General features: G+C 53.5%; 1 protein-coding gene across 7 annotated transcripts in view; it reads right to left on the minus strand.

The window, feature by feature from the left end:
* Positions 1-433: 433 nt before the first annotated feature.
* Positions 434-13,212, minus strand: part of LTBP4 (latent transforming growth factor beta binding protein 4) — a 34,305-nt gene continuing 21,526 nt past the window's right edge. For all 7 annotated transcript variants that reach the window (XM_039465861.2, XM_074386324.1, XM_074386323.1 and 4 more), the window contains 9 exons: positions 11,276-11,422; positions 8,700-8,957; positions 8,346-8,417; positions 7,357-7,485; positions 6,725-6,871; positions 5,299-5,451; positions 4,054-4,434; positions 3,236-3,388; positions 434-851 (listed from right to left, as the gene is read on the minus strand). In XM_039465861.2, coding sequence (XP_039321795.2) covers positions 703-851; positions 3,236-3,388; positions 4,054-4,434; positions 5,299-5,451; positions 6,725-6,871; positions 7,357-7,485; positions 8,346-8,417; positions 8,700-8,957; positions 11,276-11,422 — 1,589 coding nt within the window. In that variant the 3' untranslated portion in view covers positions 434-702. The remainder of the gene's footprint in view (positions 852-3,235; positions 3,389-4,053; positions 4,435-5,298; positions 5,452-6,724; positions 6,872-7,356; positions 7,486-8,345; positions 8,418-8,699; positions 8,958-11,275; positions 11,423-13,212) is intronic.

Raw genomic sequence — 13,212 nt, forward strand, 5'->3', positions numbered from 1 at the left:
TCTCTACTAAAAATAAAAAAATTAGCTAGGCGTGGTGGTACACACCTGTAGTCTCAGCTACTTGGGAGGCTGAGGCACGAGGATCGCTTGAACCTGGGAGGCAGAGGTTGCAGTGAGTCAGGATTGTGGCGCTGCACCCTAGCCTGGTGACAGAGCCAGACTGTCTCGAGGAAAAAAAAAATCCAGAGGCAAGATTACTCTAGATTAAGGAGAGAATGAAACCAATAGAAGGGAAAAAAAGATGCATGCAGAAACAGAGATGAAAAGACAAGATGTAGAGGTTAGGCAGAGAAAATGAAGCAGAATCAGAGATGAGATGGAACAACAGAGACAGACAAAACTTGGGGTCAGATGGGAAGGCAATGTCATTTAGTGACTCAAAACATAAACAGGAGCTAGATTTTGAGAAATAGAAAGGCAGGCAGAGGCAAGATACAAAATAGGTGGTTTTTAATGGAAATTTTTATAAAAGGGAGAGGGAATGTGAAGGGTCCCCTGGGCCAGGCCCGGGACCACGGCATGGCTGGGAGGCGCTGGGGCTGGCGGGGGACACTGCAGGGCGTCAGGGCTTCCAGGTGACCGTAGGTCCCTATTACAGGTCCGGGCGGGCGGCCCCGTGCACATGCGCACAAGCGGGCTACAGGATGAGCGGCAGGGGCCCCGCGTGCTCAGGCACGGGTGGGCGGCCAGCGGGTGCCGGGCTCAGGCCCGGGGCCGCGCGGGTGCGCAGTGGTGCGGCTGGTGTGTGGGCGCGAATCCCGGGCGACAGATGCAGCGGAAGGAGCCATCCGTGTTGAGGCAGCGCGCATTGACGCACAGCGGGGAGGCCGCCTCATCACACTCGTTGATGTCTGCGGAGCGGGGACAAGGATCTCTGCTCAAGGCTGGGGCCCCTGAAGCTGGCCTCCCCAGTCCCTTAAGCTCTTGAAACAGAGGAGCACAGATGCTGAGCCTCTCGCTTGGATTCCAGTCTGGCCACTGCCACCTGCTGGCTGTGTGAGCCCAGGTAGGTGGCTTAACCTCTCTGCACTTCAGTTTCGTGTTCTGTAACATGGGTATGGTGGCCCATATAGCACTAGGATTTTGTTAAGAAAATAATGGCCGGGCGTGGTGGCTCATGCCTGTAATCCCAGCACTTTGGGAGGCTGAGGCTGGCGGATCACTTGAGGCTGGAGTTTGAGATCAGCCTGGCCAACATGGTGAAACCCCGTCTCTACTAAAAATACAAAAATTAGCCAGGCGTGGTGGCAGACGCCTGTAACCCCAGCTACTCGGGAGGCTGAGGCAGGAGAATCACTTGAACCCTGGAGGCGGAGGTTGCTGTGAGCTGAGATGGGGCCACTGCACTGCAGCCTGGGCAACAGGGTGAGACTCTGTCTCCAAAGAAAACAAAAAATACTGATGATGGTGTCAACCAGAACAAATGTGCATGCATTGCTTTAAGCACATTACGAGTATTAACTTTGTCCTTCTAATACCCCTATTAGGTAGGCACTGAGATTCATTTTACACGTGCCTCCATTGGTATGTATGTCTCAGTGTCATTGTAAATCGGTGCTAATGTTCACAGTTCTACGAAATGACATCTTTGTACCCATTTTTCAGTTGAGAAAAATTAGGTAAGGGACAGTGACCTATCCAGAGTGGCTGGACTAAGCCTGAGGTCTATGTGACCCCCTCAAGTTCTTTTCTTTTTTTTTTGGAGACGGAGTTTCGCTCTTGTTACCCAGGCTGGAGTGCAATGGCGGGATCTTGGCTCACCGCAACCCCCGCCTCCCGGTTTCAGGCAATTCTCCTGCCTCAGCCTCCTGAGTAGCTGGGATTACAGGCACGTGCCACCACGCCCAGCTAATTTTTAGTATTTTTAGTAGAGACGGGGTTTCACCATGTTGACCAGGATGGTCTCGATCTCTCGACCTCGTGATCCACCCGCCTCGGCCTCCCAAAGTGCTGGGATTACAGGCTGAGCCACCGCGCCCGGCCCAAGCTCTTTTTTGTTTGAGACAGAGTTTCCCTCTTGTTACCCAGGCTGAGTGCAATGGTGCGATGTCGGCTCACCACAACCTCTACCTCCTGAGTTCAAGCGATTCTCCTGCCTCAGCCTCCCGAGTAGCTGGGATTACAGGTATGTGCCACCACACCCAGCTAATTTTGTATTTTTAGTAGAGACGGAGTTTAACCATATTGCCCAGACTGGTCTCCAACTCCTCACCTGATGATCCACCCACCTTGGCCTCTCGAAGTGTTGCGTGAGCCACCGGGCGTGACTGAGGTCTTGATTTTTTATTTTATTTTTTTTTTTTTTGAGACGGAGTTTCACTCTTGTTACCCAGGCTGGAGTGCAATGGCGCGATCTCGGCTCACCGCAACCCCCGCCTCCTGGGTTCAAGCAATTCTCCTGCCTCAGCCTCCTGAGTAGCTGGAATTACAGGCAGGCGCCACCACACCCAGCTAATTTTTTGTATTTTTAGTAGAGATGGGGTTTCGCCATGTTGACCAGGCTGGTCTCGATCTCTCAACCTCATGATCCACCCGCCTCGGCCTCCCAAAGTGCTAGGATTACAGGCTTGAGCCATCGCGCCCGGCCCTCCTGAGGTCTTGATTTTAATCGCTTGGCTTTACTACCATCCAAACTAGACAGACTTAATATTCCCATCATACAGGTGGGAAGGCTGAGGCTCTCAAAGAGGTCCTGCAAATTGCCCCAGGTAGCACTGCAAGTCACACTTGCAGGATTTTTTTTTTTTTTTTTTTTGAGACGGAGTTTCACTCTTGTTACCCAGGCTGGATTGCAATGGCGCGATCTCGGCTCACCGCAACCTCCTCCTCCTGGGTTCAGGCAATTCTCCTGCCTCAGCCTCCTGAGTAGCTGGGATTACAGGCACGCGCCACCATGCCCAGATAATTTTTTCTATTTTTAGTAGAGACGGGGTTTCACCATGTTGACCAGGATGGTCTCGATCACTTCACCTCGTGATCCACCCGCCTGGGCCTCCCAAAGTGCTGGGATTACAGGCGTGAGCCACCGCGCCCGGCACACTCGCAGGATTCTATCCCTCTGTCCTGCTTCAAGGCCCGGCCCTAGCCCGGTGGTCAAGCCTCACCCAGGTACAAGAATTACTCCTCCCCTCTGGCCTGGCCCATCCCCTGTAGTGAGGACCTTTCCCGTCCCTGACCAGCCCCCTCTAGTCAGGGCTTCCACCGTCTCTGGACAAGCCCCTCGCCCGCCCCTCACCAACGCAGGCCATGCGGGTCATGTCCAAGCGGTAGCCATCGAAGCAGCGGCAGGTGAAGCCTTCCGGGACACGCACACAGCGCCCGTTAGTGCAGCCATCCAGGATCCCGCACTCCTCTGCCTCCAGCTCCTCATAGGGCTCAGATAGGGCGCCTGTGGGGAATGCAGGGACCCTGTGACTTGAGGTCCCTGCCTTCTGTCCCTTACCCACCATGGTGGGTGCATGTCCTTGGCTCTGTCTTCCTCGTCTATACTGTCCATCCCACTCCAGGGCTGTGGCGGACGCTTTGGGGCCAGTAGGCTTACCACGTTCTCCCGCCAGCTTTCCCTCGGCCCCCTTCTCTTTTTTTTGAAATGGAATTTCAAAAAATTGAAATTGTTTGGAAGCTGGTTGCGCAGGCTAGAGTACAATGGCATGATCTCGGCTCACCTCAACCTCCTCCTAGGTTCAAGCAATTCTCCTGCCTCAGCCTCCTGAGTAGCTGGGATTACAGGCATGTGCCACCACGCCCAGCTAATTTTGTATTTTTAGTAGAGACAGGGTTTCTCCATGTTGGTCAGGCTGGTCTCGAACCCCCAACCTTAGGTGATCTGCCCGCCTTGGCCTCACAAAGTGTTGGGACTACAGGCATGAGCCACAGCGCCTGGCCTGCCTTCTCTTTCTTTGCTGGGCTGCAGGCACTTCTCTGTCCCTCTCCGTGGCTCTCTCAAGTTGCGCCTGTGTTCCGTCTCCTCTCACCTCCTGCTTCCCTCCCTCCTCCCTGTCTCTCTGCGCTCCTCACCCCATCTCAGTCTCCTGATCCCCTGGCAGTACTCACCAGCATAGCTTCCACCTTCAGGTAGCTCCTCGGGTTCTGGGAAGGAGCGGCGGGTGTCCCGGGACCGATAGGGCCAGCGCGTGCCTGGGCCAGGTGGGGCAGGAGCCTCAGATTCGCCATAGGGGCCACCATCGTCCTCAAAGTCTGGCATGTCGAAGCGGGGTGCCCCATAAGGGGCCTCCCGGCGGGCGAAGGGCCCAGGTGGCGGTGGGTAGGGGTCATAGGGTAGCACAGGGGGTGGGTACAACTCGGGCCCATATGGGAGGCCCTGGTAAGGTGGACCTAAGTCTGGGCCATACTCGTAGGGGAGTCCAAAGCCACCTGGTCGCGCGGGGCCATACGTAGGGGGGCGTAGCACATTGCACAGGGCCTCGAAGTCATCTGGGAAGAGAAGCCACGGCAAATGATGAGCCCCTGCTGGCCCTACACCCACCACTCCCGTACCCACCTCTGGGAAGAGGAGAGTGGGGAAGGGTCCTAGGTGGCCCGGGGGTTTCTGGAGCCAGCACGGAGAATCTGAAGGCTAAGACTGCGATTCGGACATGCTGACATCAAGGGTTATGAAGCCTGCTAAGAATCGGGGTTTGAGAGGCTGGCATTTGAGGGACCCATGAGAGCTAGGACTAGGGAAATTAGATGGGGGTGTTCTGTGGACCTGAGTGGGCAGAATGCATGGGAGAGAGGGTCTGAGCCACTGGAACCTGGAGGGCTGAGGACCCACGATTGGGGCCTTCGGAACTGGGTTCCTAAGAGTGGAAGATTGAGGGACTCAGGCATTGTAGGAACCAAGACAGGAGTCTCTGGGGCTGTGTGTTGGGGCCTTAGGCACCCAGATGTGGTGTCCAAGGCAATGAGACTTGGAGGTCTGTGGGGCTGTGACCATGGGGTCTGGGGCCAGGATGCTGAGGTCTGAGCAGCTGGTCTTTTAGGTCTAAGGGTCCAGGATTCAGGGGAGGACATCTCAAAGCCTGTGTCTTGTGGTTCTAGAGACCAGGAGCTGAGGGTATGAGAGACCAGACTTCAGGGTCTGTGGGGCTGGTACTGTGGGATCTGCTGAGTCAGGGATGTCTGTGGCTGAGACTTGCAAGTCTTTGGAAAGTGACTTGGGGACCAAGATTTTGGGATGGGCTGCCACATGGGGGTGGTCTAAGGGGCCGAGTTTGGGGAGAGGCTGGGGATCTCAGTGCCTGGATTTGGAGCCCAAGGGGCAAGGCCTCTGAGTTCAGCCTAGACCAGTGCCAGTACCTGAGTCCTGGGCGGGGCACAGGGCGCAGTCCATGCCCCAGGCCTCTCCATACAGGCAGCAGCACTCTGTGTAGGTGGCTTGACGATCCAGCCGAGGGTGGCTGCACACGAGGTCAGCCCCCACTTCCTGCCAGCACACTCCCAGATTGTCATCTGCAGGTAAAGACATCGTGAGTCAGTGGGCCTGGCACTCAGGTCCTCCCCGGGGCTGGGCTCCTCCCCTGCTGAGCAGCCCAGCTGCCCTCTGCCTGTCAACAAATCCTTCTCATCAGCTGTGATCTAACTCCGGAATTCCTCCGAGGTTGCTCCAGGGTTCTGGATTGAGGAACAAGGATTCTCAATCCAGTCTCTGGATTGAAACTGTCATATAGGAGAGGGCAGAAGAAAGGGTCCAGGGGCTGGGAGGTAGGCTCTGAGAGGGCTCTACCCAAGTCCTCTGAAGGACTGTTTGCTTCTCAGCATTGTCCGACATCCCAGTGTATGAGGGGAAGTGCTGAGGGCACAGGAAATTAGATAAAACTGGTTGGGACAGTGGGCAAAAAGAGGTGGCAAGACGCACAGAGAGAGGGTGTTGTTAGAACTGGGAATCCCAGCACTTTGGGTGGCTGACATGGGTGGATCGCTTGAGCTCAGGAGTTCAAGACCAGCCTAGGCAACATGGTGAAACCCCATCTTTACCCCCCCAAAAAAAAAAAAAATTAGCCAGGCATGGTGGCAGGCTCCTATAGTCCCAGCTACCACAAGGCTGAGGTGGGAAGATCACCTGGGCATGAGAGGTCGAAGCTACAGTGAGCTGTGATCATGCCACTGCACTCCAGCTTGGGCGACAGAGCGACATCTTGTCTCAAAAACAAAACAGAGTATTCAAGAGACAGCTTCAAGAGAAACTGTCAGAGGCCTAAAGATAGGGAAAGAGAGACAAAAAGGAGAAAAAAGACCCGAGAGAGACAGACAAATACATCCAAAGAGTCAGAGACTCCAAACAGGAAAACAAAGATGCAGAGGCAGGAGAAAGATGAAAACAAAGATCCACAGGGGGTCAGAAATTCAGAGAAAACTCGAAAAACAGAAACCCACGCACAGCTGGAAAGAGACAGAAATTAACAGGTAGCACTCGTGGCACTTAGACCACACTGCATCCTGTCCGTAAAAATCAAATTCGTCACAGACACCTTATAAGGTAGGGGCTTCACCTAGTGTGCAGAAAGGAAGCTGGACTCCAAGAGGCGACATGCAAAGGTTGCCCCTAAAACTTTTGCCTTTAACCACCTGGCCAGCTCGCCTGAGACAGGACACAGACCGAGGCTGAGTGGCAGCCCAATGGGGCGTGGCTGCCGCGAAGGCGCGGCCCGGTTGCACGTGTGAGGCTGAGCCAAGGGAATGGGCCCGGATGGCGCGGGAGGGGCGTTGTGGATTAGGGGATTACCGAGACTCTGGCTCTCGTTGGAGACGCAGCGGCGCCCCGAGCCGTCCAGTACCAGCGGGGACTCGCAGGTGCAGTGGTAAGAGCCCACGGTGTTGACGCAGCGGCCGCCCTCACAGGCCGGCTCCTCATCAGCGCACTCGTCATTATCTAGGGAGAGGGTGATTAACGGTGGCTCAAGCCTGTAATCCCAGCACTTTGGGAGGCTGAGGCGGGTGGATCACGAGGTCAAGAGATCGAGACCATCCTGATCAACATGGTGAAACCCCGTCTCTACTAAGGGTGCAAAAAATTAGCTGGGCATGGTGGCGCGTGCCTGTAATCCCAGCTACTCAGGAGGCTGAGGCAGGAGAATTGCCTGAACCCAGGAGGCAGAGGTTGCGGTGAGCCGAGATCGCGCCATTGCACTCCAGCCTGGGTAATGAGAGCCAAACTCCGTCTCAAAAAAAAAATAAAGAGGCTTCCCCTTCAACTCCCGCTACCCATTCCCATTTCTCTTCCCAGCACGTTGGCAGTATGCTGGGAAGTCTAGACTCCAGGAAGGACTTCCCGCTGGTGGTGGCCACACTCCAGAGGAGCTGGCATGGCTAGGGGTTGAGGAGAGTTGCCAGGGTCGGGGGAGGTGGGGCTCGTACCAATGCACTCCAGCCGCTGTGTGTGGTAGTAGTAACCGTTGCTGCAATAACACGAGTAGCCGGGGGCCGTGTTCACGCACACGCCACTCTTGCACACCTGGTCTCGGAAGAGCTGACATTCATCCGCATCTGTGGGAAAAGCAGAAAGAGAGATGGGGGCGGCTGGATGGCCAGGGAAGACAGAGGTGGTGCTAGAGACCAAGAAGTAGAGACGGGGAAAGAAAAATAGAACGGCCAGGAGCGGTGGCTCCTGCCTGTGATCCCAGCACTTTAGGAGGCCAAGGTGGGCAGATGAGCTGAGGCCAGCTGGAGTCCAGACTGGCCAACATGGTGAAACCCCGTCTCTACTAAAACTACAAAAAAAATTAGCCAGGCATGGTGGCTCATGCCTGTAGTTCCAGCTATTCAGGACGCTGAGGCAGGAGAATCACTTGAACCCAGGAGGCAGAAAGTGCAGTGAGCGGAGAGCGTACCATTGCTCTCTAGCCTGGGCAACAAGAGCAAAACTATCTCAAAAAAAAACAAAAACAAAAACAAAAAAAACAAAAAGGCCGGGCGCGGTGGCGCAAGCCTGTAATCCCAGCACTTTGGGAGGCCGAGGCGGGCAGATCACGAGGTAGAGAGATCGAGACCATCCTGATTAACATGGTGAAACCCCGTCTCTACTAAAAATACAAAAAAAAATTAGCTGGGCATGGTGGCACGTGCCTGTAATCCCAGCTACTCAGGAGGCTGAGGCAGGAGCATTGCCTGAACCCAGGAGGCGGAGGTTGCGGTGAGCCGAGATCGCGCCATTGCACTCCAGCCTGGGTAACGAGCGAAACTCCGTCTCAAAAAAAAAAAAAAAGAAAAAGAAAAAGAAAAAAGAGGACGGGTGGAGTGGGGGACAGATACAGAGAAACAGAAAGGCGGAGAGACAGAGGCAAAGGAGGAAGAGACAGAGCTGGGCCTCAGAGCTGAGGGGAGGCAGGGTCAAAGGCTGGCCTTACCTCTCCGGAGGCTCGGGTCTCCACTGGGTGTCAGGTAGCCCCGGCCGTGGGGGCACAATGACTGGTACTCAGCTACACACAGAGACAAGTCTGAGTCAGGACACCAGAGCCCCAGCCCCGGCCCCAGCCTGCTCATGCCCACCTGTCACAAAAGTCACTCTGGCCCCGTGCTTGTTAGTGCCTACCTCTCAGCCTCATGCCCGCCCATGCCCACCTGGCTGGCAGCTCACCCTTCCCCTGACAGTACTAGTACCTCAACGCCCTGTCCAAATGTGTCCCCTGTCCCAGGCCCACACCCCACCCAATATTTCCACTCAAGCCCTTGGCCCTGTATCCCCATCAGCCCATGCCTACCTGTCTCAGTGCCCGGGCACTGCTGGATGCGGCAGCCGCTGCCCCAGCCCTCACCCACAGTACAGCAGCACTCCTGCCATGTCACATTCCGAGCCAGGATGTTGTCACATGCATCCGGGGCCGCCGTGTCAAAGTAGCACTCCCGGCGCCCACTGCTCACAGGGCCCTGCCTGGGTGTGCTGGGTCGGCGAGGCGGGGGTGGCCTGGCCGGCAGACCGGGGCTGGCAGGTACCTGGGGCTGTGAGCCTGGGAATGTGCCTGGGGAGACAAAGGGCTTTAGCCCAGGGTGGGATGAACCCCCAACCCTGCCATATCGTAGATGGAGAAACTGAGGCCAACAGATGGGGAAAGAGAACCAGACTCCACACCTCTTACACTCCTCTGTCATTGTCTCTCCCACACTGTCACCTCCTGTCATTTCTGCATCTCTTGCCTCCCCACCTCACACTTTGCCGTCACTGCAGCTAACCTCGCGGGTGGGTGGTGAGGGGACTTCCTGGCTTCCTCTCTGGGTCTCTTATCTGGTGTGTTCCAAACTGGCTCGGAGGCTTCACCTTGTTGCCAGGTGCAGTGGCTTCTGCCTGTATTCCCAGCAGTTTGGGAGGCCAAGGTGGTAGGATCACTTGAGGTCAGGAGTTCAAGACCATCCTGACCAACATGGTGAAACCCTGTCTCTACTAAAAATACAAAAAATTAGCTGGGTGTGGTGGCATGCGCCTGTAATCCCAGCTACTTGGGAGGCTGAGGCAGGAGAATCGCTTGAACCCAGGAGGTGGAGGTTGCAGTGAGCCGAGATCATGCCACTGCACTCCAGCCTGGGCAACACAGCAAGACTCTATCTCAAAACAACCTATGCCTTGTATTGGACACAGCTCCCACCCAGGCAGCCACAGCTTGTCCCCGTGGCCTCTTGGGTGTTTCTCCTACCAGCCTCTTCTCTCCTTCCCAGGCCCCTGCCCTAGCCTGTTCCCCGAGCTCCCAGCCTCCAGCATCACCCACTGCCATCACCTTCATATGGCGGGCAAAGGGAGGTTTCAAAATCGGATTCTGCTTCCTGCTCAAAACCCTTTTATGAAAACTGCACAGCCACGAAGAAGGAGATCGTGTCCTTGGCAGCAAAATGGATGCAGCTCAAGGCCACTATCCTAAGCACATGATGCAGGGATAGAAGACCAAACGCCATGTTCTCACTTATAAGTGGGAGCTAAACAGTAGATCCTCATGGATGTAAAGATGCCCGCAACAGATGCTGGGGACGCCTAGACGGGGAGGTGGGGGCGGGAAGCTACTGTGCCTGGCTTTTTAAATTTTTAAATGTAGCCGGGCGCGGTGGCTCACGCCTGTAATCCCAGTACTTTGGGAGGCGGAAGCAGGTGGATCACGAGGTGAAGAGATCGAGACCATCCTGGTCAACGTGGTGAAACTCCGTCTCTACTAAAAATACAAAAAATTAGCTGGGCATGGTGGCACGTGCCTGTAATCCCAGCTACCCGGGAGGCTGAGGCAGGAGAATTGCCTGAAACCGGGAGGTCGAGGCTGCGATGAGCCGAGATCGCACCATTGCACTCCAGCCTGGGCAACAAGAGCGAAACTTTGTCTAAAAAAAAATAAAAATAAAAAACACTGCGGCCTGGGCAACATGACAAAACCACGTTTCTACAAAAAATACAAATATTAGCCGTGCATGGTGGTGTGCGCCTGTAGTCCCAATTACTCTGGAGGCTGAGATTGAAGGATTCCTTGAGCATAGGAGGTGAAGGCTGCAGTGAGCTGCAATCTCCCCACTGCACTCCAGCCTCAGTGAAAGTACGACCCTGTCTAAAAAATATTCGAGAAAAATTTTCCAATAAAACCTCAAAATTCCTTCCATGGTGCCACAGTGGCCACCCTTACTGTGGTTAAGTCAGCGTGATCGGGCGCCTGCCTCCTTCCCTGGTCCCATCTCTTCCAACCCCTTCCTTTGCTCTCTAAATCATGCCATGTTGAACCTGTTTCAGTTCCTCTAACAAGCCAGAAATTCTCTGGTTTTGCCACGCCTTTGCCCTTGCTATGTTCTCTGCCCAGAATGCCCTCCTCACACATCAGGCCTGGCTTATTCTCCTCATCCTGCAGCTCTCCATTCAGTTGTCCTCTCAGACAGGAAGCCCTCCCCAACCCTCTTCTCATGCTGGGCCTAGCCCCTCCTCCAAAACCCCCCTGGGCTTTTCCCACCTTGTCGATTTCTCTAGAGTGTCACTATCTGGTGATATTTCTGTCTGTCCCGTTGGCTTGTGAACACCTTGAGGACAGACAGGGATCCCTCCTGGTCACTGCTATGTCCTCAGTGCCCAGAAGATGGCCTGAGCACAGTGGATGCCCTGTGAACATTTGCTAAATGAAAGAATCCGGTAGAGTCAGGGCCAGGACTTAGTTTATCCTGACACAGTCTCACTACCCATATTAACCTATGTATTTTTTGTTGATGTTTAAAACAGCAGTATTTAACTGATGGTAGCTATCCATATCAGGAATGATTAGATCATATAATTTTCTCATGGGGCCAGCAGCCATCAGTTAAATAGACGCATCAGTCTCACCAGCAGAAGTTCGGGGGGGAACACAGCGTCCAGTCATGGGGTCAAACTCCTCCGGGCTGGTGGGGCAGACACAGAGGAAGGAGCCCTCTACATTTTCACACAGAGCAGCTCCACATACACCCTGGAGTGTTTCACACTCATTCACATCTGTAAGCAGGAGACAACAGGGGAGAGGCACTGAGTGGTTACAAGCTTCTATGATTCCAAAGGTCCCAAAGTCTGAGCTTTCAAATATAATGGGTGTATTTAATGGCCCAGACCCCATTATCTGCTTTTCTTATAGTGACAATCCCTGAATTTCCCTTGGGAACCCTGTGCTTTGAGTGGAGCTACATCTACTCTGAGAGGAGGGCACAAGTTCCAGGAATAACCAAACAGATGGCCGCATGTCTCTGGTTCAGAGACGGGCAGTGATCATACTGGGTCAATCAAAGCCAGGCCTGACAGTTTGCTAGAAATACTGAAAATGAACCTCCCTTTTTAGCTCTAGGGTTGCCAACTGGGGATGTTAGCCCAGAGGTTCTAGGGCCACCTTCGTCGTCGTAAAAAAGAATCTGCCTGAAAATCATGCAGTAAAAGAAAGCAGAACTCACAGAAGATAGAAATAGCCTTGTTAAAATTCCTGGATCCAGTTATGCCTGGAGTTCAAATATATCCCAGGGCTTTATAGTTTTAATTCCCTTTAAAGAAATAAAACCTGTTGTGTTTGCATTTGTGAAAATTTTACAGAATGCATACTTAAAAGATTCCTGCATTTCACTGTATACAAATTGAACGTCGAGTGAAAATATCTGTAAGGTACAATGGCTCATGCCTGTAATCCCAGTGCTTTGGGAGGCAAAGGCAGGAGGGTTGCTTAAGGCCAGGAGTTCGAGACCAGCCTGGGCAACAGAGCAAGAACTCATCTCTACAGGCTGCGCATGGTGCCTGAGGCCTGTAATCCCAGCATTTTGGGAGGCCAAGGTGGATGGATCACCTGAGGTCAAGAGTTCAAGACCAGCCTGGCCAACATGGTGAAACCTCATCTCTACTAAAAATATAAAAAATTAGCTGGGTGTGGTGGTGGGTACCTGTAATCCCAGCTGCTCAGGAGGCTGAGGCAGGAGAATTGCTTGAACCCAGGAGGCGAAGGTTGCAGTGAGCCGAGATTGTGCCACTGCACTCCAGCCTAGGCAACAAGAGTGAAACTCCATCTCCAAAAAAAGAAAAAAAAACGAAAAACCTAATCTCTACAAAAATTAAAAACATTAGCCAGGCATGGTTGTGTGTGCCAGCTACTCAGGAGCTGAGTTCTGGAGGGAGGATGGCTTGAGCCCAGGAGTTAGAGGCTGTAGTAAGCTATGATCACACCACCGCACTCCAGCCTGGGCAACAGAGGAAGACTCCACCTCAAAAATAAATAAATAAATAAAGAGAGAAGAAAATACCTGTAAACACATACTGAACTATGGTTAGTGATATGCATGTTGAAGAATTTACAGGGAAGCAGACTGATGCCTGCGATTTACTTTTTTTTTTTTTTTTTGAGATGGAGTTTTGCTCTTGTTACCCAGGCTGGAGTGCAATGGCGCGATCTTGGCTCACCGCAACCTCTGCCTCCTGAGTTCAAGCAATTCTCCTGCCTCAGCCTCCCGAGTAGCTGGGACTACAGGCACTCACCACAGTGCCCAGCTAATTTTTTTGTATTTTTTTTTTTTTTAGTAGAGACGGGGTTTCACCATGTTGACCAGGATGGTCTCGATCTCTTGACCTTGTGATCCACCCGCCTTGGCCTCCCAAAGTGCTGGGATTACAGGCTTGAGCCACCGCGCCCGGCCGATTTACTTTTAACTCTGTCCAAAAAATTACATTAATGAAGAGCTATGTGAGGAAGCAAGTATAATAAAATGCTAATATAATCTGGATCATGAATAGGCAGATGTTCCTTCTACGATTCT

This window comes from Saimiri boliviensis, chromosome 14 (assembly GCF_048565385.1).
Source record: "Saimiri boliviensis isolate mSaiBol1 chromosome 14, mSaiBol1.pri, whole genome shotgun sequence".
Lineage (NCBI taxonomy): Eukaryota > Metazoa > Chordata > Mammalia > Primates > Cebidae > Saimiri > Saimiri boliviensis.